This window comes from Pinus tabuliformis, chromosome 5_2 (genome assembly GCF_031772625.1).
Source record: "Pinus tabuliformis cultivar Carrire ecotype Pingquan chromosome 5_2, CPIR1, whole genome shotgun sequence".
NCBI lineage: Eukaryota > Viridiplantae > Streptophyta > Pinopsida > Pinales > Pinaceae > Pinus > Pinus tabuliformis.
The window spans coordinates 831,651,456-831,677,300 of record NC_142306.1 but is presented as its reverse complement, the minus strand read 5'-3'; the positions used below and the strand labels follow the sequence as shown (position 1 = coordinate 831,677,300).

General features: G+C 34.7%; 1 protein-coding gene and 1 pseudogene across 2 annotated transcripts; one reads left to right on the top strand and one right to left on the bottom strand.

Moving 5' to 3' along the window:
- Positions 1-1,383: 1,383 nt before the first annotated feature.
- LOC149161900 (transcription elongation factor TFIIS pseudogene) lies at positions 1,384-14,233 on the bottom strand (annotated as a pseudogene).
- Positions 14,234-20,776: 6,543 nt separating this feature from the next.
- On the top strand, positions 20,777-24,666 carry LOC149161899 (cinnamoyl-CoA reductase 1-like). Of its 2 annotated transcripts, XM_089435581.1 has the most exons (6): positions 20,778-21,169; positions 21,273-21,430; positions 22,894-23,079; positions 23,179-23,341; positions 24,015-24,207; positions 24,319-24,666. In XM_089435581.1, the coding sequence occupies exons 1-6, from the start codon at positions 21,022-21,024 to the stop codon at positions 24,461-24,463; spliced, it is 993 nt and encodes a 330-aa protein (XP_089291707.1). In that variant the 5' UTR covers positions 20,778-21,021; the 3' UTR covers positions 24,464-24,666. The 2 variants fall into 2 exon arrangements, with proteins under 2 accessions (XP_089291708.1, XP_089291707.1); XM_089435582.1 differs by lacking the exon at positions 24,015-24,207 and having other exon boundaries at positions 20,777-21,169.
- The last annotated feature ends 1,179 nt before the right edge of the window (positions 24,667-25,845 follow it).

Genomic DNA, 25,845 nt, shown 5'->3' with positions numbered 1-25,845 from the left:
GCAGAGTCCATCAAGAAGTTAACCAAGTTGAATTGGGATTCTTACTGGTAATACTTCGTTAAACCACACAGTCAATGCATGACTCTCAAATGCCTTACTAACTCTACCGAGAAGATAGCGCCAACACTTGCCAATTCTATTTTCGCAGGGCAACTAAAATCGAAGGTCGGCCAACCAACTCTCCTCAAGCCAATGCTGAATGCTTGCGACCGTAGAGAACAGTTACATAGATAGTTAATTTCCAGATTCAGTTTTAGTTTTAGTTTTGATTTATTTTTGCCTTAGATGAGGACAGTCATTTAAACCTCCTCCTATATTTTTGTAATAGACTGTTTTTAAGATTTAGCTAGTAGTATTTCAACCCCTCTCATGCATTTAGAGAAGGGTCCTGAAATTTGTCAAAAACGTTTCCTCAGAACATGCACTTCTACACCCTCGGAGGAGGTTTTCATGAATGAATGGAACAAGATTTATTGATATCTATGTTTAATGTTTGCTACTGAAATGCACTTTTGTACTCTTAGTAGATGTTGAATTAGGAAGAGATAAATCATTATTGCTAAAGATCATGAGTAGAACTTGTTATCAATGGTACTTTTATCTCTTAATGATTTCTGCTTATGTGTTAAGGTGATATTTATGTTCAGTTATTTAGATATGAATGCTTGAATGTTTGAGTTATCATTTGGAACTTATGTACAGTGATGACTATTCTATTTATGCTTAATGTATGAATGACTTATTATGCGATATGTTTCTCACAATTGTTTCGGCTAACTTTTTATACGAAACAGTTCATTTTTATTGAATTATTTTCTAATAGCAATTGAATGATCTTTATTACCAATTGCTATTAGGAATTATTTTAGATCACATAACTGAAAGGTTAAATCCCAGGTTAGTTTTAGAATTAGATATTTCTATTCATTAGAATACAATTGCATATTGTTAAATTAGATTTAGAATAAAAGCATTTTACTTAGGAATTATTAGAAAGGAAATATCAATTCTCATCACACACACACAAATTGGGAAACTAGTCCCATTATCCCCAGTCGGACCCACCATCCCAAATGGAAAAGGCGCTGCTTTCAAGGTCCGGACCAGATGGGTATCCCCCTTGTTGTAGACTCGATTTTCGGGGCTTCAACACTTTCCTAAGAATCCGTTGTCTAACTTTAGAACATGATATGTAGTTAGTGAAAAGATCTTGACAAACCTACCCAATCATTTATACCTACTGTCAAGTAAATATGTAACAAATATGAATTTTCAATCAAGGGTGCCATTAAGAGTTTTAACCAACAAGGGGTAGGCAATGAATCTCTAGATCTCACTAACCTAATTTTTCTCTACCTACCAAGCTACCAGTCTGGCTTGAGATTAGCAGAACTTCCAATGGTTATTACAGTTTACACATGTGATAAATTTGGTCATAGGTTCATCTGCACTTCTTTTTTTCAACTGATAGTAAGTACACTTCCGCTCACCACATTTACCACACTTGAATTGGTCTATTGTAGCTTTAGTCTTTATCCCATGCTCACAGTAAAAAAGTTCCTTGTCTTTGATCTATTTGTTCTTGAGATTCCTTTGATCACTAGCCATTTATTCCACTATCATGAAAATAATTTTCTCTTGCTTAATTTCACCAAGAAGAACTCTCCTTCTCAAATCTGGATTGTTTACATCTTTCAAGTTGAACATGATGGACCTATATTTCAACTTTTGGGCTCTAGTAGACAGCCCTAACTTTTCAAACATCAGTGTCTCAACAGAAACTGCAACTCATACTAGATCACATGCATTTACTCTCACCAAGTTGTTATTACACTTAATCATACTTGTCAACTTTGGAGGGCCATTTGAAGAGGACGATACCTTCTTATTGGTGATAGATTCTTCTTCTTCCTTGGGTTTCTTCTCAACCTTTACATACTCTTTCTTAACAGCATTGACCTCCACTTTAATAGTCTTGGATAGCTTATCTTCTGACTTTGTAGCTTTGTTTCCATTGTTAGCAAGATTTCTGTTGTCACAAACTTCTTCCAAGAATCAAGTAAGCCAGTGTCTAACAAAAATAATTTCTTGAGGATGCTTTGTGAGATGTCAGAGGTTTTTTCCAACCTGGTAATTGAAGTATCATAAGAAAATGAAGCTACTGGCACCCATAAGAAAACAATCCTATGAAAAAAGTTGCACACTCATGAACTAAACAGTTTACCTTGACTACTTTAAATCAGAGAAAAAGGTACCTTAAAAGGTTGATTAAACTTAGAGAGAGGAATTAAAAAAATCAGTGGACTTCAAAAGAGAATGAGACTAAACTTTCAAGATAGAGGTAAATTTTTAAGAGCACTATTCAAATATTAAGCAAAAGAGCAAAGAGAATGAAGGAAAAACTAAAATTATACAAATGATACCAATACGTTTCTTTCAGATATGTTCTCCACATTAAAAATCCTAATGAAGTACCTAGAGCAAAAGAAACTTTACATTATAGTTCACAACAACCATCTAGATAGGCATGTGCAGAATAGCCATATTCAAGAAGTAAATCTGGACTTACATTCTTCAATTTATGTCATAACATAAACGTATTACAGTGTAAGAAAAAGACTGAAAGCAAATGTCATGCACCACAAGTTAAATTTAAAATTCAAATCAATAAAAATGTGTGCCAACATAATACTTTTAAAAAAGCATGTTCTTGACTTGTACACCACAAAATGCAGCAATCAAAGTAGATGTTTGCATAAGGGTACGAACAAAAAATCTAAAACTTACACATCGAAATTTGTTTATAACTTACAAGTTACAACTTTACTGATAACAGTCTCTACAGTGTACCCACTACATGCACAAGATGATACCACTGTACTGGGGAATCTGATAACACAAATCTTAAATCATACAAAAAATATTGTTAAAAATGTTGTAATGAGACATGATGAATATGGAGTGGCTAGAACTAACCCTGGCAGAACAGAGCCAGAGAGGCCTTGTTATCACCTCAAAATTACAGAACTTCTAGTAAACACTAATAACACAATGAAAATGTTATCTAACTCTAGAATTAGTCATGGAAAAATGTTATGGGGATTACAAGCTCACCCTAGGCTCATAGACAATGTTGTTAGTAGTAGCACATAGTCCATCAACATTAGGAAACTAAAGGCACTACTTGATGGGAAAACAATTTTTTTGACAGGATTGTATTCTCACCCACCAGGCATTTGTTTAAGGTGACTGGGATTTTTGCAAATAAGGGGGTTGATCTAGCTTCAAATTCATTGAAAGTAAAGACAACCTGATATGACTCCCCTCTTTATAAGCTTATATGGTAAGGCTTTGAAATCATTCAAATTGCAAAAAGTGGGTGTGTGGTTAGAGAGAGATCTCTTTGTCATTCATTTCCACCACTCAAATACTTTGCTGAGAGTAATGGTTGCAAAATAGGAGAGAACCCATTTGGTAATTATACCTCAGAAAGTCTTAGCTCTAAAAGACAAGGTTTTTGTGCTTGAATATTGAATTTCAAACGCGAACATTAGGAGCATGAGTTTTAAGAAAACCTGTAAGTTCTGACTACAAACAAAAACTCAAAGATTGACCTGCATATTCAGGGTCTCAAGATTCAAAGGCATGAGTCTAAAGCTCATAACTTCGAAGAGAATAAAATATGAATGGGGATCAAAAGCCATAAAAGAGGAAGATGGATGTAGCACCTAAAAGATAACCAATTCAAGTAACCAGTTAATAAAGTTGATGATAATAATTTTTGCTGCCAATGCAGGTAGAGTGGAAGTACCGAAAACTGAAGATTAGATTCCTTCCATTTTTTCCCTGTATAACACCCACTTCATTATCAATATTCTCTGTAATTTTCCTTGAATTTCATGTATCAGTTGGTGAATCTACAGTGGCAAGCCTAACAGAGAGTTTGAAAAATGGAATGACTTCAGCCCAAATACAAGAGCAATGTTGAATTGTCTCAGAGGGCTCATGCTCCAAATATTTCCAGAATGTATGCAAAAAGTAATGTCAGACAAATAGAGAAATCTGAAAACCTGAAAGTACAGTAGCCTCCACTAATGTGGAATAAAACCAGAAAAAACATGATCATAACATGGTCAAAATCCATACAAACAACAAAACAGAAAAAGATTAACATAGACTCAAAGCCAATAGAAGGAACAAGAGAATTACTGCATCTATTAGATCTATTGCTGAGAAATACAAGGGGAAGCCCTCTATTTATAGCAACCTGGGAGGAGTCCAGCATTTAAGAAGGATAGTTGGAAAGTATACAAGTATTTAATGATTTACCCAAGTTAACTTACAATTGTCTGTACACTAACAAACCCCTTAAGTGAAACTTAGGTGAGTATTAAAAAGGAGGCTAAATTCCAAAAATGGGTCTCGGCTACATGGCCATGATAGGTACCCATGTACAAAATACTTATAACAGTTTTAAAAGAGAGGGAGGATCATTTTTCTGTGGACAGTAGAGCACTATATGTTGCAATTGAATACAATCAATGCATAATAGTCTTCAAATTTGAGGTTGACATATTCAATACCATTATGTCTCTAACTCTTTGCAAACATTTGATAAACATTTCTAGATTGCTTCAAGAAAAGTGTCAAAAGCCTCACTTTTGTTCTTTAAAAAGTAGACCCAAGTTTGTTTGGAGTTGTCATCAATGGATGTAAGAAGATAATGGGCCCTTTGAAATGACAAGGTAGGAATAAGACCTGCAACATCATTGTGAACAAGTTGAAGACCTTTAGAAGCTCTCCAAGATTTGTCCTTAACAAAAGTACCTTGAGGATGCTTGCCAAGAACACACCCAATACAAACACCATCAAAAAGAGAAATAAACATAAGATTAGTGACCAAAGTTTACTTAGTTGATAATCATAGCAAGAGTTTAAGTGACCAAATCTCATGTCATAATTTAGTTAACTCATTTGAGTGACCAAGTAATACATTGATAGGAGGCTCCACTACAAAATGAGAAAATAATTTCAAGTGTGCATGATGATCCACTTTCCCTATGGCAAAATTTTTTGAAGGGTCCTTAATTTCATGAAACAAAAATAAAGAGTAAACAAGATTGTTTTCCTTGAAACAAAATTTTTAATGTGATAAATTGAGAGAAAATTAGTTGAAAGATTAGAAACATATACAACATTGTTGATCTTGTCATCTATCATCTCAATGGAACATTTCCCTTGAAGAGGTAAAGGTGAAAAGTTGCCCATAAAGATATGCTCTATATTGCATGAATTAATGGAAGAAAACAAATTCTTAGGTGCAGCCATGTGATGGGTTGCTCCATAATCAATTATCCATTTAGGTAAGAAGAAACTTTCAATAACAGAGACCAGTTTAGAATTTCTTGTATAATTGCCAAAAGAAGATATATTGGCAATTAAATTGTGTTTCTTCATCTCTGAAGCGAAGGCAACCAATTTCTACAAACAAGATTTTGAATTACCTTTCCATAAAAATCACATTTAAGAGGTCTATTATTTCCTTTAAAATTTTGTTTGAGTGATGGATTTGAAAAGTTAACACTATAAGTTGTCTCTCTTCACATTTCTTTTGAAATTTAATGTTAACTAGTTGATAAATTGCGTGTTGATTATAAATCGTTTGATTAATCTAATTAATTACGTATTGTTTTTTCAGGGCGGTTACAAACACTCCTTTGTACTTTGCATTTTTTTCCCTTAGATGCCTTTTGATGTTGTATCCTTGAATTTGAAGGTGATATAGCTATAAAAATTCCATAGCCAAGAGCACCCATTTCGATGAGTTTATCCTGCTCGCAAGTAGTTGTTCAATAAAAGCATCAAAAGCAAGCAGACTCACAAAAGCTTGGCCCAAGGAATATTAAGTTCAATATAAATGTGGAAACAAACACTGAATAAAACTCGCCTAACTTAGAGAGCAATGAAAAAATTAGTTGTTCATCACTTTTCTCAATTTTACAATCTTTTAATTGAGGCCAGAGAGATAGAACTTGGAAATGAAATCTTAAGTAGTATCAAAATTACTAGGATTGAGAGTAATTAATTAATTTTCCAATTGATGACCACAAATTGCGTCCATTTTTCCATGATGCTTCTATCACTATGTTTGTCATTTAGAACCAAGATACAATACATTCATCTATTTGAAATCTGAGTGCCTTTAGAGCTAGAACTTTGTAGTAGTACTTGGAAAAGTATCGAACTTGAGGGCTTCCTCTAAAGACACGAAGAAAGAGGAGTGTTTATAGGGAAGTGCAGGACACATGATACTTCCACACATTTTGAGGGCATGCCAATAGAAATTTTGTTGTTTTTGGATACACTAGTGTTGGTTAGTTTCAGAAAATTTTTCTATCAAATATGTGGTTTTCATTAAGTAATGTTTCCAACCAAGAGGATAAATACTTGGCATGCCTAGGACATAGTGGTGTTATTTCTTGCAAGTATTTGTGATTTATAGTATCACCACTAATAGCTTCATTACGTAGTTGCTAGTTTAGTAATATATTAAAACAATGACTTGTTAAAGGAAAAAGATTTTGGTTCATTTGAATGCCATAAACTGGAAGGAAATTAGCTTTCAATTAGAAAAATGGAATATATTTTGAAAAATATGTTTTTTGATCAAATATTATATAGGCCCATTGCATGATCATTAAAAAAAATAGTCATGACAATAAGCAATGATTTTGGACACAATGAATTACATAACTCTCCAGCTCAAAAACATGTTAGCATATTCAGTTTTGTCTGCATTAGAGAAAAATGAATGAGTAACATTAAGTTTTCTTTGAATATTTATAGAATCATTTCAGAGATTCTAAATGGAAATTGCATGTGCTAATCTTGCTCAATTAATTACAAGGAAAACAAGGGGCATACATAATTTGTTGGCTTCTGGGAATTGGATTCCTTTTCTCTCGGAATGGTACGCTGACAATTGAAGATTACTATGTTGAAGCTATATTCCTAGTTAGTATTGCAATTTACAAAGTTTTGTCTTATTATTTTCTAGTTTATTGTTGTAATCTTGTGTCAACAATACTTTTCTCCACCCATTAGATTTCTACTAACTAGTTTTATTGTTGAAGTGTCACTACTTCTTAAAGATAACTAGAGGAAACAATACAACTACAAAAGTGAAGCATGAAACATTCTTAATAGAAATTGCTAGCTCCAATGTGTTTGATTATGTTGGATAAAATCAAAATTGGAATTTACCATAAGCATGGGAATTCAAAATATTGGGATAGAAATGTGTGCGTCTATTTGCATTTATTACTTTAGTTGAAGATAACATTTCATGAACAAATGTTGTACATTGAGAACATAGTAGGTACAAAATTTATTTTATGGTGACGTTTTATTTTCTTTGCTTATATAGGTCATATGGCCACATGTGGCCACTATTGCCCAACTAAAGAAAACTTGTTCAAGTTTCTTGCTTTTATGGGTAAAAATGACATTAACAATATTGTTGATGTTGAGGTATATGTCGTATAAATCTTTTATAGTCTACTTTAGTTTATATTCCATTGTTCATCGACTTTCATGTCTTATACTTTGCATTGTATCTCTTTTTTCAGGAAAGGAACTTAGTATTGATCATAAGAAGCATGACTTGAAGAAAGAGGAGAACAATAACACTAGAGCGACAAAATGCAAATGAAAGAGAAAGAGAAGAGCATTGATCTAGTGATACCCATAGAGCAAATATCCTGCATTAGACACACATAAAGGCTAATGGTCAAATCTTTAGAGTTAGTGAATTCACCTGCAATGCCTTGGCAACACAATGATAATGTTTTGAAGTGATGAAACAATAATTGATGTGTAAATTGCACTCCAACCAATATTAAGTTGGAAACTCAGATTGTAATACTTGACATTTTATATAATATAATCTATGTGGTTGGAATTATTTATAGTTGCACTTGATATTACATAGTATTGTAATTAACATATGTAACTTTGCATTTTCATATTATATGAACATGTACATTGTATGCCATTTTTTTTTTATTTAGTTGCAAAATCATACTAATTAATTTATGTTGATTAATAATGAAAACATAAAATCAATCTAAAACGACTAAATTGGTAGTTTATTTTTATTAATGATAAACACATAAAATTAAGATACGAATAAATGACTAAAATGAATATGATACTACCAAAAAATATAAATGACTAATGCAAATGATAAATTTATGATTACAAATGATGACTAAATTTTGCATATATACCACTATTAGTAGCTAATTTACAGTATCTTATAACATGACTAAAATTTAATCATATATCTTTGGTCATTAATTGGTTTCAAACGGTGACTAAAATTTGCATATATATGACTATTAGTATCTAATTTACAGTATCTTATAACACAACCAATAGTTTGGTAATATTTATTTGGTCATTAATTGGTTTTCTCAGGTGATCTTTTAGTAATATATTTGTCGTATATTTGATCATTAATTATGACAATTAATGACCAAATCAATGACTAAAATAATTACCAAATTAATCACTATATTAATGTCTAAATTAACGACTAAATATACTACTAGACAATAAAATTGAGACAACCAATTAATGATTAAGCTAAAAATGACTAAAAGTTGGTCCCTTTATAATATAGTGTAAATTAGCTACTATTGTTCACCAACCAAAAAATAGTCGTTTATATACAAATTTTAGTCATTTTTTTAGTAATTAATTAGTCATTTTCTACTAGTGAAGCCACTGGCCTAGTAACCTCTGAACCAAACTGTGGGTTGTGGTAAAGCTAGATTGTGTGCCTTGATGGGTCTAGGAATCCTTTCTGGTCAATGGCGAGATATACAGTAAAGCCAAGAGGTACATTTTCTCTCCGTTGGGCCTAGTAATTCCGGGATGGAATGCAACGGTAAAGCCTAGAGAGTATGTCTCGGTGTAGGGCCTAATAATCCCTGGATCAAACTGTGGATGCATGGTAAAGCCTGAGAGACTAGAAGGCACTCAAATTCCTCACAGTGTAGGCAGAGAACTCCGGTGGCGTCCACATTGATTGGTGTTTTTGATGTGTTCTATGAGTCTCACATTCATGCTTGGAATATGGTACGGGGGTGATTGGCTAAAGAGAGACTTGGCTTGGTCAATCTTTGGTCCGGTGGAACGTGGTAGCCCCATCACTGGTTGGCTCATTGCATTTATTAATGAAAAATTCATTCCCTTGATTTTCATGTGCAAATGTACTGATGTATATATATGGATTTTGATGGCTGATATGTTTATTGTATTTATGTTCCTATTATGTTTTTTTATATGCACATTTATCCCGGAGCGTGTTACAGATTGGACCAGATATGTTGGTAGACATGGAACAGGAAATGCAGGTAATCAAGAAGAATCTAAAGGAAACACAGGATAGGTAGAAGTGATATGCAGATCGGAACAGATTGTTCAAGGATTTCCAGATTGGTGAACAGGTGTACTTGTGCATCAAACAGAAGAAGAGCTCCTTGTGGATTGGATCATGTGCCAAGCTGGCACCACAGTTTTGTGGACCCTTTAGTATCATTGAGAGGATTGGGCTAGTAGCTATCAACTTGCACTGCCTCTGACAGTGAAAGTCCATGATGTTTTCCATGTATCATTTCTTAAAAAGTATGTTAAAGATGTTGATCATGTGATTTACTAGTTTGTATTGCAGGTGGAACTAGATGGAGAATTCTAGCCAGAGCCTCAATGTATATTGCAGAAAAAGGTACTCATGCTCCAGAACCGAGCAATTGAGCAAGTTAAAGTGCAATGGAAGCACTTTGTGCCTGAAGAAGCTACATGGGAGATGGCGGATCAGATGCGGGCTATGTATCCTTCCTTGTTTGCCGATTAAGGCAAAGCAACTTTGATATGGTGCTATGGTATATGATTTATGGTGATTTGGTATATGCTTTGATATGGTTTTTTGGTATATGATATACGATGCTTTGATATATGCTTAGATATGATGTTTAGTATATGTTTTGATATAGACTTTGGTATATGATTTGGTATATGTTTTTGGTATATATTTTTGGTGATGTTGCTATATGTACACATGTATATGGATGTAAATAACACCATGAGCTATGTTATAAATCTCCACTATGTGGTATAGGTGTCATGTAATTATGATTATGTTGTCGTGTTACTAGGCTATCATGTGGTTATGTTATCATGTTATTATGATGTCATGGGGTTGGCATTCAATAGGATGATCATTGTAAATATTGTAATGAGCTATGTTATAAAGCTCCAATATGTGGTATGTTGTCATGATGTTTTTCTTTTGAGAAGGTCCTTCATTGTAAATATTGCATCGAGCTACGTTATAAGGCTCCATGAGTAGTATGTATTCTTTTAGTGGGTTGCTAAGGTATATGTGTGATTGAACACCGAGGACGGTGTCCCCAAAGGGGGAGGGTTCTGTAACATCCATGGTAAAAATTCCATGTAATAAAAGTTAAAAACAATAACCATGGTCAATGGGACACTTATTCCAAGTTGAATGTTGGGAAAGACATCCTAGGGGGTATTCATTTGGTTGTTTATGGCTAAGGAAATTGGAAAAAGCAAAGGGAAAGGCTTTGGAAAGGAAAAATGGCATTTTTGGCACGATTATTTATGAAAATAATGGAAATTATGATACAAAGGAGGTGAAAGGACATAAGTTGCATGTGAGGAGAAAAATGAAGGAAAATAATGGAAAATGAAGAAAATAGAGGCCTCATCCATAAAAAGGATTTTTAGGATCAATTGGTAACCTTTTGTTAATTTAGGTTTGGAGCTCTCTCATTATTCTCTTTCTCTCTAATAATCTTGGAACCTTAGAGTTTCTTGGAACATTTGGGCATTGGAGCAAGAAAGGAAAAGAAGGCAAGAAGAAGCAAAGATCAAGCAAGGAAAGGAAGGATCAATCAACTACAACATGCTTCATTGCAGGTATCGACTTGCATGTGTATTTTCCTTGCCATATTTGGCATGCATGGGATTGCATGTGTTTCTTTTCTACTACGACATGGGTTTTGCTAGGTCTGAAAATATTTTCAACATAGCCTTGCCATTTCCTAATAGCTTTGATGAGATGGGTTCTCTCATATGGTTTATGTGGGATGGCCATATTGGATTCGAAGCTGAGTGGGGGGGATCTCTGAATTGAAAAACACATGGCCTAGTGGTCCCTGAACCAGACTGTGGATCACAAAGCCACTAACCTAGTAACCACTAAACCAGACTGTGGGTTGCGATAAAGCAAGATTGTGTACCTCGATGGGCCTAGGAATCCTTGCCGATGAATGGAAGGATATATGGTAAAGCCAATAGGTGGATTTTATCTCTGTTGGTCCTAGTGATCCCGAGATGGGATGCATGGTAAAGCCTAGAGAGTATGTCTTGGTGTAGGGACTAGTGATCCCTGGATCGGACTATGGATGCATGGTAAAGCCTGAGAGACTAAGAGGCACTCAAATTCCTCACAGTGGAGGTGGAGAACTCTAGTGGCATCCATGTTGATTGGTGTTTTGATGTGTTACATGAGTCCCACATTCATGTTTGGAATATGGCATGGGGGTGATTGGCTGAAGAGAGACTTGGCTCAGCCAATCTATGGTCGGGTAGAATGTGGTAGTCCCATCTCTGGTTGGTTTATTGCATTAGTTAATTGGAAATTAATTCGCTTGATTTTCATGTGTAAATTTATTGATGTATATGTGGATTTCGATGGCTGATATGTTTATGGTATTTATGTTCCTATTATGTTGGTTATATCTATATTTTATGACAACAACTATGTATGGATCTTAACATGTTTTTACATGTATATGAATGGATAATGTGTCTATGACCTAATAGATGGTAATGCAACAAATAAAATAAGGAAACAATGGTTCTTAATGATTCTCAAATAAGTATAAGATCCCTAGACTTAATTTTGTTTTTTACACCTGTAGGTTACATGTTGATGATATGTTTGACGAAATGCTTCTCATGACTAGTAGGGGTCTAGTTATGGTCTTGTTTAGATTATTCATTTTGAATCATTGTTTCCCTGTATCTCTACTCATTTCAAGCTATCATTCCATTTTGGGCAGTGACCTGGGCTTTGGGCCTGAAAAAGTGGCTTAAATCCTAGGGTTCCTGGTACAAAACTAGAAACTTTGGTCTCTCGTTGCTAGCAGGCAAGCCTATGAGAGTGACTTTGGGTTTATGGTCGCTCGTTTGCCCATAGCATGACAACGACCGTGGCCTAAGATATCCAAAACAACAGTGGGACCCAGGGACAAGCTATCTGAGTGGTTGACTTGTCTCATGAGGGTTTTGTTGATGATGTTGGATGACTAGCTGTCATGTTTCATCAATTCCACTTTCTTAAGGTCATGTAGGAGGTCGAATCTGATCATAGTAGCCTCTTGTCTCATGTTTACCCCAGTTGGCATGGTTACTTGGGTGAATGTGGGAGGAGGGTGTTAAACATGTTCCTGGTCCTTTTTTTTCTTATTTGAATTTATAACATAGCTAGCTCTATTAAAACCACTCATTCAGCCCACGATTGATATTTAAAATAACCATTCCTCAAACAATATCCCTCCTCAAGCAATGGAATCTGTGTCCTTCTTAGCCATTTTTTTAATTTATTGTTACATAGTTACAAGGAAAAATGTTAACAAGGGGAATTAACCCATAGGGGATGTCACACAGTTCCCCCAATGTTGTGAGGTAACTTTTGATGCCTACTATGGCCACTTGGGAAACACTTATACTAATTGCAATAGAGGGTGTTGTGTACATGATATAGGAATATATAAATTATAAGCTACATTATTAAAGCCAACTTCAAGATGAATTTCCTTGAAGAGGGGAGTATATAATGTATCATATTACTGAATTAATACATACTAATGAAAATGAAAATGAAATAAGTAATTAAAAAAAAATGAAAATCATAATAATTAAATAAAACAAACACTTTTAATAATAAAACCAGAAGAATAAAAATGGAGAAATCTAAATTGATCCCAAAAGAAAAAAGAAAAAGAAAAAAAAAACCATTAACTTAAGAAAAGCTTAAGATACAAATTAAAAAATATGAAAGATGATAAGTGGATTATGTGCACTAATTTTTTCCTTCCATTTTTGAAACAAAGGAATTCTAATTAATGGACAAAGAGAATGATATGGGACATTATTTCTGGAAATAATTATTGGGAAAAAACAAGTGTTTGTCATTATTGGTGCAATTGAGCTTACCTTTGGTGGAGATTCATCTACCACACACTCGTTGTGGTCACCTAGATTAGGTAGTGCAACAATTCTGAAATCACAATATTATAACTAATTTGTTTTCTTCATCACACAAGTAATATTTTCACCGCCCATTGGTCTATGGATTATGTAATTATCAATGATTTACATTTATCAAGTAATGGTCTTAAATTTCGTTTATGTAATTTACATCTATTTAATATTCAATTCCTTGCCATTATACTTTAGGAATCCATGGGAATTCACTTACTGTGTTCATTGCTTCTTTTGGCAACATTTGTTTTGCTACTACTTGATAAAGCATCAAAGCCTCCTTCAATAATCAAATTTTTGAATATCCTACGATCATAATAGTCTATGATACAACATCTCAGTGATGTGTTATATCAAACACTTTGTGTGCATCCTCCAAATTGTTGAACTTGGAAGATATATCCACAAAGGCACTCTTTAGCTTCCTATGCTTATTCACAACAACATTTAAATCCACAAGCTATAATGTATCCATGATTAGTTCTTACTGTAGCCCATAACCCTGGCTTTGATACGAGTGGTTAAGAATGAAAATGAGACTAATTAAAAACTATAACAAAGAAACAACAACACAATTTTATTGTAGGAAACCTATTAGTGTCAATAAATCTATTAATGTCTTTTATATGATCTGGATATGATGGCTAAATGATCCTTCACTATTCATCTTTAGGCACATTACAATGGAATATATCAATCCTTTTGAAGGTTTATTTGCATGTAATTCATGGGCACAATGCAAAAATCTAACAAAACCATGGGCCTAAAGACCACTTCTATTGACATAAAATAGATCTCACTCATTGGCATTTTTACCAAATCAATTTTACTGTAATGTTCTCACCTTTTCACTGGAGTTGGGGTAATTATCCATGACTTACCCGCTTCAACGTTTATAATAAAAGTATTTTGGAATCTACCATTGTCGTCCCTGCCACCTAAGTCTATGCTTAGACTTTACCAAGAGTACACATGCTTAACAAGGTCCTACAATGGACACCTAGGTCTATGTTTAGACTTTACCAAGAATAAATATGCTTAACAAGGTTCTACAGTCATATATCCATTTTCATGTAATTTAAAAAAAATCAATTTCATTCAATTCTTTTATTTATTTATTTGAGCTATTTCTATTACCCTTAGGATTGCATGGGAATGCAGTCACCATATCCATTGCTTCTTTTACTATCAATTGTCTCACCACCACTTGATAAAGCCTCCTAACCTCCTCTAACAAACCTATTATGTGAATAATTCCTAGGAATAAAAATGTGGCTTTAATGCTAGTAGTTAGGAACAAAAATGTGAAAGAAACCATAGCAACAAAAACATAAAACTTTCCTTGGAAAATATAAACTAAGAAAAATCAACATCAACAAATCTATATTAATATACTTGATCAAATCTTGTAAAGTGAACCAATCACCTTTAGATTCATTACAATAGAATATCTCAAACCAATTAAATTTTTATATTATAGCTAAATATATAACTACAAAACCATGGGTCACTAAAACTATTAAAATAACATTATGAATCATTTACTCAGTTAGTAATTAAAAATTAACCTAATATTAATATAACAATAAAAATATGATGCACTATCGATAATTTTTCTAGAGAGCACCACTTTTTTTTAGAATTATAGATTAAGATTAATTTTCATACCAACAAAGTAATTTGTAATAGATTATATGTAATTACTATGTAATACATTATATATGTAATTACCTAGAAAAAATAGAAATGAATTTCACAAAGTGTTTAAGAGATTGTAATGACTATAAAAATCTATTAAATGAATCTAATAAATATAAATAAAATTATATTAATTATTTAAAAAAATAGATTATAGTTATTTTTAATTTTTAATTTATATTTTAATGAATTAAAAATTAGAATATATTTGTGTTAATATTATTTTTTAAATATATTTTATATATAATAATATTTATAATATTTTTTTTGTTTTGTAATGTTTAGTAGGACAATCTATTTTCTATTATATATTGTCAAGCCTCTATACTACTAGTGTAACCCCTTATTGTTATTAGTACAATCCACTTATTATATTGATGTACGCATGTAGTGCCCATATTGTTACTATTGTGCCCCATAGAAGCCCACTATTGTTATTATTGTGCCCTTACATTATTATTGTTATGGCGGCTTTGATTATGTTAGGACCCCTTAGACTCCTATATATAGAAAGGAGGTCTTTTCATTTGTATCATCGAAGAATTGTTCATTTATGTAATGTAAAGGAGGTTTCCCCCTCGAAGAGGCTGAATTCTAAGGCGTTGATCTATCTTTTCTATCTTTTCATGAGCTGGTTTCACAACATTTGGTATCAGAGCTTTGGATTCTAGAGTTTCGCTGCTCCAAATAGGTCATCGTGGCATTTTCGCTATAAATTTTTTTTTGCGACGTTTCAGAAGCTAAAAAAAAAAACCCATTTGAGAAGACATCGTGCTGAATCTCGGTTCCAAATTTCAGATCTTTTCGCGCTATATTTACGGAGATATGATCTGAGGAAGTTGGTCTTTTTGCAAACTCCTGAATTACATTCCAAATAGGTGACCTGGAGAAAATTGTCATAACTTTCTCTCTGAGCATCAGATTGAAATTTCGTAAGAAGGTATAGAAAGAGAACAGATTTTAGTTTCTTGTATATCTTTTCAGAGCCAAAGGTCGAAACAGGGACACGCGACACATCATACAAGTTCGTTCTACTGAACTAGTCTATAATCAAGTCAGTGTGGGAGATTTTGCATAACTCTTTCTTGGAGAATCCAATTTGGATCAGACTAGTGGCATTGGAAAGAGGACACAGAGGGCTACTACAAGTCACAATTTCAGAACTTAAAGATCTGAAAGTACAGAGTTACAGTCATTTCAATATCGAGCTCCTAAAATCAAGAAAAAGCAAGATGGGGAAGTTTGATGGCAAGGATCTGGTAAATTGGATACTTCAGATGGAGCAATATTTTGATCTACATGGTGTACCACTATTACAAAAGGTATGTATTACATCTTCATATTTAGAACCGGATCACTTTTTATGGTATGAAGGGCTTTGTTCTCATAAACAACTTGTTACGTGGTCAATTTTCATGGAGGAAATGATAGCACATTATGAGGATACAAAGAGCAACACCTTCTTTAGAGCAACACCACAACAATTGGAAAGAGTAACAGGGATTTGTGACTTAGTGGAAAGAAAAATTATGGAAACCAGGAAGCATACCCCTCACAACTATAAATATGGAAGTGTTGTTTCTCCTAGCCTTCCACAACCTACAAGGGTTACACCACAACAATTGGAAGAAAAAAGAGAAAAAGGGCTTTGTTACAATTGTGATAGCAAATGCACTAAAGGTCATAAGTGTGCTGAGAAGAAATTATTTTACATAGAATATGAAGAGGAGGAGGAAAAGGATCAAGAAACATCAAAGGAAGAATATATACGCTAGGACCCCACCCCAGAGAAAGAAGAAATGAATCAGACCATATCTTGTAAAGCATTGGCAAGAATTACCACTCCTCAAACTCTCAAGATAGAAGGACATATGAAGAAGAAAAAGGTGAAAGAAGTGAAAGATCACATTGAGAAAGAAGAAAGGAATCCAACCATATCTTGTAATTCATTTGTCGAAATTACCACTCCTCAAACTATCAAGATAGAAGGACATATCACGAAGAAAAATGTTCAAGAAGTGAAAGATCACATCGAGCATCAAGAAATGAATCCGACCATATCTTGTAAAGGATTGGAAGAAATTACCACTCCTCAAACTCTAGAGATAGAAGGACATATCAAGAAGAAAAAGGTTCAAGCAGTGAAAGATCACATCGAGCATCAACAACAAGTTCTCCAACTTTTAAAGGATAACGCCACTTCGGTGCAAAATCAAACGAAACCACAGGTAGATCAACATCATAGTGAAAACTGTTTTGATGTAGGTGATTGGGTATTTTTACTCCTACATCTCAAGCAAGATATTTATGAGAAGAAAATGTTGGCAGTACTACATGCACTTAAAAAATGGCAACCTTACCGAATGGGAAGACTCTTCAAGGATGAGGATGTGGAAGCATTGTTTTGTGTTATTTCTATTATCCAACCAGATTGGATAAACAAAGCAAGGGATGAATAGAAGAAGGATGAAGAAGTATGGCCACTTATTCAAAAGTTGCAAAAGATCCCAATTCAAACAATATTGCCAGAAATTGAAGAGGAAGGAAAAATCATATTGGAACCTGGAGCAGTCACAGAAACAAGAACCCGACAGCTATGAAATCGATCAATTTCAGAGTATCTCATCAAGTGGAAGAACTTACCCGCTGAATATTCCACATGGGAGGACAAGAATTTTATACAGAAGAATCAAGAACTACTCAAGCGTTGAGGACAACGCTTTTTGAAGGAGAGGGGCATGTTAGGCCCCTATACTACTAGTGTAACCCCTTATTGTTATTAGTACAACCCACTTATTATATTGATGTACCCATGTAGTGTCCATATTGTTACTATTGTGCCCCATAGAAGCCCACTATTGTTATTATTGTGCCCTTACATTATTATTGTTATGGCGGCTTTGATTATGTTAGGACCCCTTAGACTCCTATATATAGAAAAGAGGGCTTTTCATTTGTATCATTGAAGAATTGTTCATTTATGTAATGTAAAGGAGGTTGCCCCCTCGAAGAGGCTGAATTCTAAGGCGTTGATCTATCTTTTCTATCTTTTCTTGAGCTGGTTTCATAACATATATATAAGACAAATTTATACCACACAGTTTTACTCGGTGGCCTCAACTCTCCCCAAAGGGAAATTGAGTCTATTGGCCATCGGTCGACATTATACGCCATCCAAAAACATAACTTCTTTAGTCTTTCTAGCAAGACTAGGTAAGTTTCAGTCTCATGACCACAAACTGTGTAGCTATGACAACTGACATAAACAACTAGAAATATAAATGATATCCGCATAAACAAAAACTAAGTATAGGAAGACTAATCTTTCTTGACATTCTACTCCTCAGAGCCTGAGGCTACTGGGGCAAGATCATCAGCAGTTGCTTATGGCATTCCAAAGAGCTCCACAATGCAAGGGATGTGACGGTCAATCCGGTACATCCTAATGTCCTGTATGTGCAGCCGAAACAGGGTCTTCTTGATTTCTTTTTTGTAATTGGGAAGGACTTGCATTGTAACTGCCATCCCCACAGAAATTTGCTCTAATGCTTTGCCTAATAGAATTTTCATCAGGAAATACAGGTACACGGTGTGCTTGAATTGTGTAATTTTCTCTCTTGTGGTTCCTGGGTCAGGCACCATTGATCTCCAGACTTCTATTTCATCGTCTGGTTCCAGTTCATTCTTTACCTGGTCTTCCCAATCGTCTATCAGCTTTTGGATGCCCTCGTCAGTTTCCTCCTTGTATGTTGCGGCTGCCTCAGCTATGAAGTGCTCGGCGGGCTTACGACCCTGTGGCCTTCTGCCCTGCTTGGTCGCTTGGTTGCCCAGGGTTTCGGGCCCTTGTTGCCGCGGCCTTGACCACGTCTTGCTGGAGCCATACCCTGTCGAATTGTAACCTGTATACATTCCCACATTGTTAGTTGCACTAAATCATTCATTTCAACACAACACAACTGCATTAACCATACTTCATTGTCGTTCCTAGCCTGCGACAGGCAAAGGTATCCCTGTGCCCACAGGTGGCCAGTGGAAGTGGGATGGGAGTAGGATTCCCCTGGTTTATTTCCATGCCTCTCGCCCTTGCCACTGTTCAGAGATTGGTCACCCCCATGCGGCCATAACCTAGCTCTCAGACCCATCTGGAGCCAGGTATTTCTAATGCTATCATACCCGCAAACCCTTGCCTCTGCCGACGATGTCCTGTCCACTTTCTGCTCACCTCTCTGCCTCTTAGGCCACCCAGGGTCCCTGACTACTCCAGTATGGTTATGCATTGCCATTTGCTTGAGTTTGCTCAGCCCATTTCCCACCCTGCTTGCGTCCCAACTCCCTGCTTGCGACACTCCCTTGCCACGCTCAGTTATGCACAGTCGCCCAAGAGAGGCTTGCCCATTAATCCCTATGCCCTTGGGCTGGTCGTTTGGGTTTCTATGCTCTGTTCCCTATCCATCATGCCATAGCCCCAGCTTTTGCTTGAAAGAAAAATTAAAATAGCGCAGAGGCAAGCCATAGCTCCCCCTTGCCTTCCCTGGTTCCTCCCTGACTGAGTTAAGCTTCGTTGGGGTGGCCTCACATCTCTACCTCCTCCCCAGCGAGTCACCCACCACCTCATGTAATTTCCCCCAGAACTTGACCATACCTTATGAATTGAACATGGCCAGGACCAGTGTACATACCCAAGAGTCGACGCTTGCCCACAGACTTATTTGCTTCGCCTCCCTCCCGCTCTGTAGTTCCTGCCTTCACCGCTATACCATTCACCTCCACTACACATCGAATAACTCTTCCCACTCCGCCACCTTCCCTTAAGTCCACCTCTGCCACCTTGCCAACCCACCTCCTATGCATTCAACGCAGAGGACACCGCACTCCCTGCCTTGAGCATGTGGATGCGGCTACAATGAATTTTATTGTACTCACCATGTCAACTCAGGCCTGGCACCTCTGACACCGCCCTCATCCCAATAAAAAAAAATACTTTAAAATAATTTAAAAAAAAAATAAACAATAAATAAAATTAAGTTATCCGGAAATGATAAAGTTTATTAGAAAAGATTTTATTAAAAGCATTGAAATGATAAAATTTTATTAGATAAGATTTTATTAAAAGCATTTGGAAAACTATTATCTTTGGAAAACCATAAAACTATTTAATAGTTCAATAAAGATGAAGTAGTTAATATTTAATAGTTTAATAAAAAATAAGTAGTTTAACAGCTACGTATATGTTTTTGGGTATGTTTTAAGGATGGTTTGGAATTACAAATTTAAATTGTGAATTTTTTTCACAGAATAACAATTCTATATATACCATAAAACTTATTTTAAAAAAAACACCTCATTTTAAGAAACACCAAAAACAAAGCTATGCAACTCTTCCATTTAATTCTGGATAAAATAATAAGCAGCGCTCTGTTTTCAGAACTACGCAACGTTACTATTTGAAAAAGTTTCCCAATCTCTAAGCAACCATAAAGCTCAACTACTCTGTCTGTCCTGTACCCCAACGTGTACCAGACGATTAGGTATGCACTGCAGTTCTCCGTCTGTCATGCTACCAGACAGTTAGGTAACCACTAATGTTTTAGGTGGTGATTGATATTGATGTTTTTTCTGCAAACATGTGAATCAATGATTATCGCTGGAATATGACACTGTGGATCACTGGATATACATAGAGATCTGCTCTGTCCATTTTTAACAGATTCATCTCAACTTTCTTGTTCCAATGTCAACATTTTCTCAACTGCTCTGCCCCATCTTTATTAAAAGGGAAGATCTCCCCTGCATTTCCACACTCCAATCACTCTTCCCCTCTCTTGAAGCTTTACATGCTGTTTGCTCTTCAGCTTCTTTCTACTTGGATTAAAAAATTAAGCTTTACACACTTGTCTACTGTTCACTGCTTGTTTTTGTTAACCTGTTTCTCTGAGAGTTACATTCTGTAGTTTGAAAAAAAACATGGGATCAGATCAAATGAAGGAGGAGAAGAAAACAGAAAAAATAGTTTGTGTGACAGGAGCAGGAGGATTCATTGGTTCATGGCTTGTCAAGCAGCTCCTTGCCAAAGGCTATACTGTAAGAGGAGCAGTTCACAGCAATCCAGCTGGTATAATTCTTGTTACATGAATTTAATTTTGTTGGATACACGAATTTAATTTAGGCAGGTGTTTCTGCATTGAATGATTAGTCTAATTACTTCATGATTTCAGATGATGGGCGTAAGTATGAGCATTTAAGAGAGCTGGAAGGAGCAAAAGAGAGGCTTGAGATTGTTAAAGCTGATATTCTCGATTACCAGGCTTTGGTCACAGTTATCCGAGGCTGTCACGGTGTTTTCCACACAGCTTGTCTTATAAGTAATGACCCTGTAAGTAATTATGGATACATATGAACTTTTATATTGGAGTGTTGAATTTTAGAATTACTAAGAAATTTAACTTTTATATTTGAATTTTAGAATTTCTAAGAAATTTAAGTTAAGTTGTTTAATGTGTAAAAATTTTAATATTTTAGAAATATTTTAGGTGTTTAATGTATTTATATATATTCAGATGTATTTGAGATAATAAAAAATCACGTCAGTCATTGGGTGCAAATAATAATACGCCATACCTTTAAAAAGGGCCTCAACACCTTGTTGGAAATTCTTAAAAAGAAAATCATTTCATTTATTAATTAGTTAGACTTCTCATATGAAAAATAGCAAAATCAGTTATTTCAGATTTAAAATATTTTTTAGAAGGTCACAATTTTGGAGGGAAAACAATAGGCATTCCATTAAGATTTTCAGAAAATCTAGCAGAATCTCTTAAAAATCAGGATTACAGCTGTCAAGCTTGATTTTGGATATCCTTAAGGTTTTTGATGGTACTGAATCTATTTCTGCCATGAAAAAAATGATTTAACCACTCTGACAATCAGATTTTTGAAAAAAAATTCACTGAATTCCAACCAGAAACTTGCCATTTGGGTAAAATTGTAGCTTCAAGTAGACAACGTCTATTCTTTAATAGAAACAAAGTAAATTATTTGACTTTCTTTCTGTTTATAAATATTCTAGTTGTAGAATTAGCAATCAAACAGCACCAAATCTTAGTATCTAAGATTTCAAGGATAAAATATTTTTGGAATCTGCAATCACTTGTAAAGTAGTTTAAGGAGTCTACTTTTTTTCAAGAAAAATATGGAAAATCCACTGCGAATTATTAGTATCTAAGATTTCAAGGATAAAATATTTTTGGAATCTGCAATCACTTGTAAAGTAGTTTAAGGAGGCTACTTTTTTTCAAGAAAAATATCTAAAATCCACTGCGAATTAGATGAAATCCAGTAGAAATTTTTTGAAATCCTGGTTACAACTGTCAAGTCAGAGTTTTGGGCGCCCAAGAGGTTTTTCATGGCACTTTTAATGAGACTAAATCCATTTTTATCCATTTACTAGTCAAACACTGGCATGATCACATTTCTTTTAAACCGGTATAGATCCATTTTAAATACGGATTTAACATGAACCTAGAAAGATCCAATTTTTTTAAGTGTAATTTTTGTTTTTACTAATACACATTATTTATTTAATTTTTATATTTTTATAATTTTTTCTTTAACGGACACAGCAAAATTACAATTTAATTTAATTTTGATGACAGAAGGTTAGACCATCCTTTCACTAAAACCACCCTAAAAATGGTCGGATTCAAAGTTCATGCGGCTTTACTGTTTCTGGTTGATGACTGTCGCTGTTACGGTTTAACATGGCATCGATTAAATTTTTATCAGTCTGCATCAAAAGGGTGAGTTTATCTTCATAATAAGCTCTCTTTAACGACGCAGGAGCGAGTTATAGAGCCAGCAGTGAGCGGAACCAGGAACGTTCTGGAGGCGTGTGCAGAAATGGGAGTGAAGCGCGTGGTAGTTACATCTTCTATCGGTGCGGTTTACATGGATCCTCACAGAGACCCACTCGCCATAGTCGATGATGAATGTTGGAGCGATTTGGACTACTGCAAAGAAACTAAGGTATTAAGTTGATCAGATATATGTAGATTATAGGTGAATAAACATTGTGGGTAATTTCATGGACTAATTTTATTAATTGATCCCACTCATGCATTACAGAATTGGTATTGCTATGCAAAGATCTTGGCAGAGAAGTTGGCATGGGAGATTGCCGAGAAAAGGAATTTGGACATTGCAGTGGTTATTCCGTGCCTGGTTTTAGGTCCTATGTTGCAGCCCACCATGAACATGAGCAATTTTCATATTATGAAATACCTGAAAGGTGGGTAATTAAGGCTATCCTTACCTGTATTGTAAATGTCTGAAATAAGTCTTTTGGAATTTAAATAAGAACATATCACCCAATAGATTTTGTTCTTGCTGGTCAGATTTTAAAATACATGCTTATACAAAAGTTTAAATTTTATCCTGAATTTTAAGTTATTTTTAATTTTAAAATATTTTGGAAATTTTGTAATTTTTAAAAAGATATGTATATTTTTTTGTCTGGACAACAAATTTTATCGACTTTGTTTAAATATGTTATGTTTTGCAATTTTTATATGGAATCAGCTAATTTTTTAAAGTCAAATCTTATTTTTGTTATTTAAAATAAGTTTTGACTATAAATAAATTAAACCGTCTAAAAAACCAATAACATTAAAATTGTGGAGAGTTTCCAACTTAATCTTGGGATTCCAATAAATATCTGCCAAATTTTAAGCTAGTAATTAGACTGAAATTAACCTAAAAAACCCCTTCAAAAAGTAGCACATATAGACTATGGCGATGAGGAAAAGAAATTATGCATGTATTTGAAATGTTTTCATCTGGTTAGTATAATAAATATCCATGGTAAGGATTTAAGATTCAAAAATGGATACGATTTTTCAAAATAAAACCATAATATTCATATTAAGTGAGTGAATTAGTAATTGAATTGCAACGGATTGCAGGGTCAACCAAGACGTATAAAAATTTAACTCAGGCATATGTGGATGTGAGGGACGTGGCAGAGGCTCACATTTTGGTGTATGAAACGCCTTCAGCCAGTGGCCAGAGATATCTGTGTGCAGAATCGAACCTCCACAGAGGAGATCTGACTCACATGTTGGCTGAATTGTTCCCACACTATCCAATTCCTACAAAGTATCCAACCACTCATATATATATATTTTTTATATATATCTTCTGAAATTCCATCTGCAATCTAAATCTAAATTGATGAATTAATTTCATTGCCATGAATGCATGTTGCAGGTGTTCAGACGAAGAAAACCCAAGAAAGCAGCCATACAAGTTTTCCAATCAGAAGCTCAGAGATTTGGGCCTGTCCTTCACCCCCATGAAGAAGTGTTTGGCCGATACAGTGGCCTGCTTACAGCAGAAGGGCTTTATTCAATAGATTCTACAAGCTTTAATCCTCTGAAATATGCGATATACAACATTTAGTTGTTTAGCACTGATAGTAACATGGTTGACCATCTTGTGGTGAGCAAACATATTTTCAATTTATTTTCTTACAATGCAATTTATATAATTCTTCATTATATTTCAAATAAGTATTATTATAAAAAAATGTTTAGCCCTTTTAATGGGTTTGGTTTTTTTGTTGTCATTCAAATTTAAGCATGGTTGTACGTTGCAAATAGAGGCAGACATGTAACTCAGTTGGCAGCTTTTTTATTTTAAAAACCGAATCAACATCTCAATCAAAATGCTTTTTTGTTTTTTTCCTTCAATTTCATACAGTTAAATTTATCTATAGTTTTTTAGGCACGAAAAAGCGTAATATATTATATAAGGAGTATAGCATAATATATTATATAAGGAGTATAATGATCAGAATACATTGCGAGACAAGAACTGCAAAAGCGCTGGATAACGGACTAAAAATCCGTGACAAAAAAATCCTGATAAAGAGGAAAGAGATCCCCGAAAAACATAAATCTGATGATCGTTCATAAAGACAGTCAATCTCTGTAGTAGGGGCCTCATAAACGATATTTTGCAAATACATACAGTTTGAGAACTTAGATCCTCCTTGGAGGATACAGCAAAATTCCAAGAAGGTGATTGATCTAAACAGAAATGAGAACAAGAAGGTCAAAACAGACAAAAAAACATACTTGACACCAGCAAGATGAAATTCCAAGAAAGTGATTGATCTAAATAGAAATGAGAACAGCGAGGTCAAAATAGACAAAAAAACATACCTGACACCAGCAAGATGAATTAAGCTTCAGGTAAAGAGAATTCTGTGATAGAGAACACTTGCTTGTCTGAAATTACCTTCATGTGCCATATACCTGGAGCTGTAAGCAGACCATCCTTTGATAAACTGTCAGCCTTCTTGTTCTGTAACCTGTAAATGTGTTGAATGGAACATCCTTCCATCCTTTCCCAAAGAAAAACAATCCTGTTCATCCAGCCTGCAAGTTGAGGATTGCTAATATGGATCTTTCCCAGGACAAAATCAACCATTACTTTGGAATCCCCAAAAATTGAGACGCACTGAATATTAAAGAAGAGACAGAAAGAGAGAAGCCCTGCTAGAGCCATCACCTCCGCTTTGCATCCAGATCCTTTTCCTCCATTCCACGAAATAAGAAATTGAGAATTTTCATCCATGATGATGTGGATTCCACAGCCACAGGAGTTGTTTTGAGCCGCTCCATCAAAGAAGGCTTTCGGGTAATAGTTATGAAACAGATCATCCATGTTGGGGACCAATCTTTTTTCCTTGGGAGGCTTCTCAGGTAAGGAATCAAAGAGAAAAGATATGCT

What these genes read in the sequence shown, in the direction of transcription:
- LOC149161899 (XM_089435581.1), top strand. Translation starts at nt 21,022, where the DNA reads ATGGGATCAGATCAAATGAAGGAGGAGAAGAAAACAGAAAAAATAGTT. An exon ending in GTCTTATAAGTAATGACCCT is followed by an intron (nt 21,431 to 22,893) that starts GTAAGTAATTAT and finishes TTAACGACGCAG; the next exon opens with GAGCGAGTTATAGAGCCAGC. An exon ending in ACTACTGCAAAGAAACTAAG is followed by an intron (nt 23,080 to 23,178) that starts GTATTAAGTTGA and finishes CATGCATTACAG; the next exon opens with AATTGGTATTGCTATGCAAA.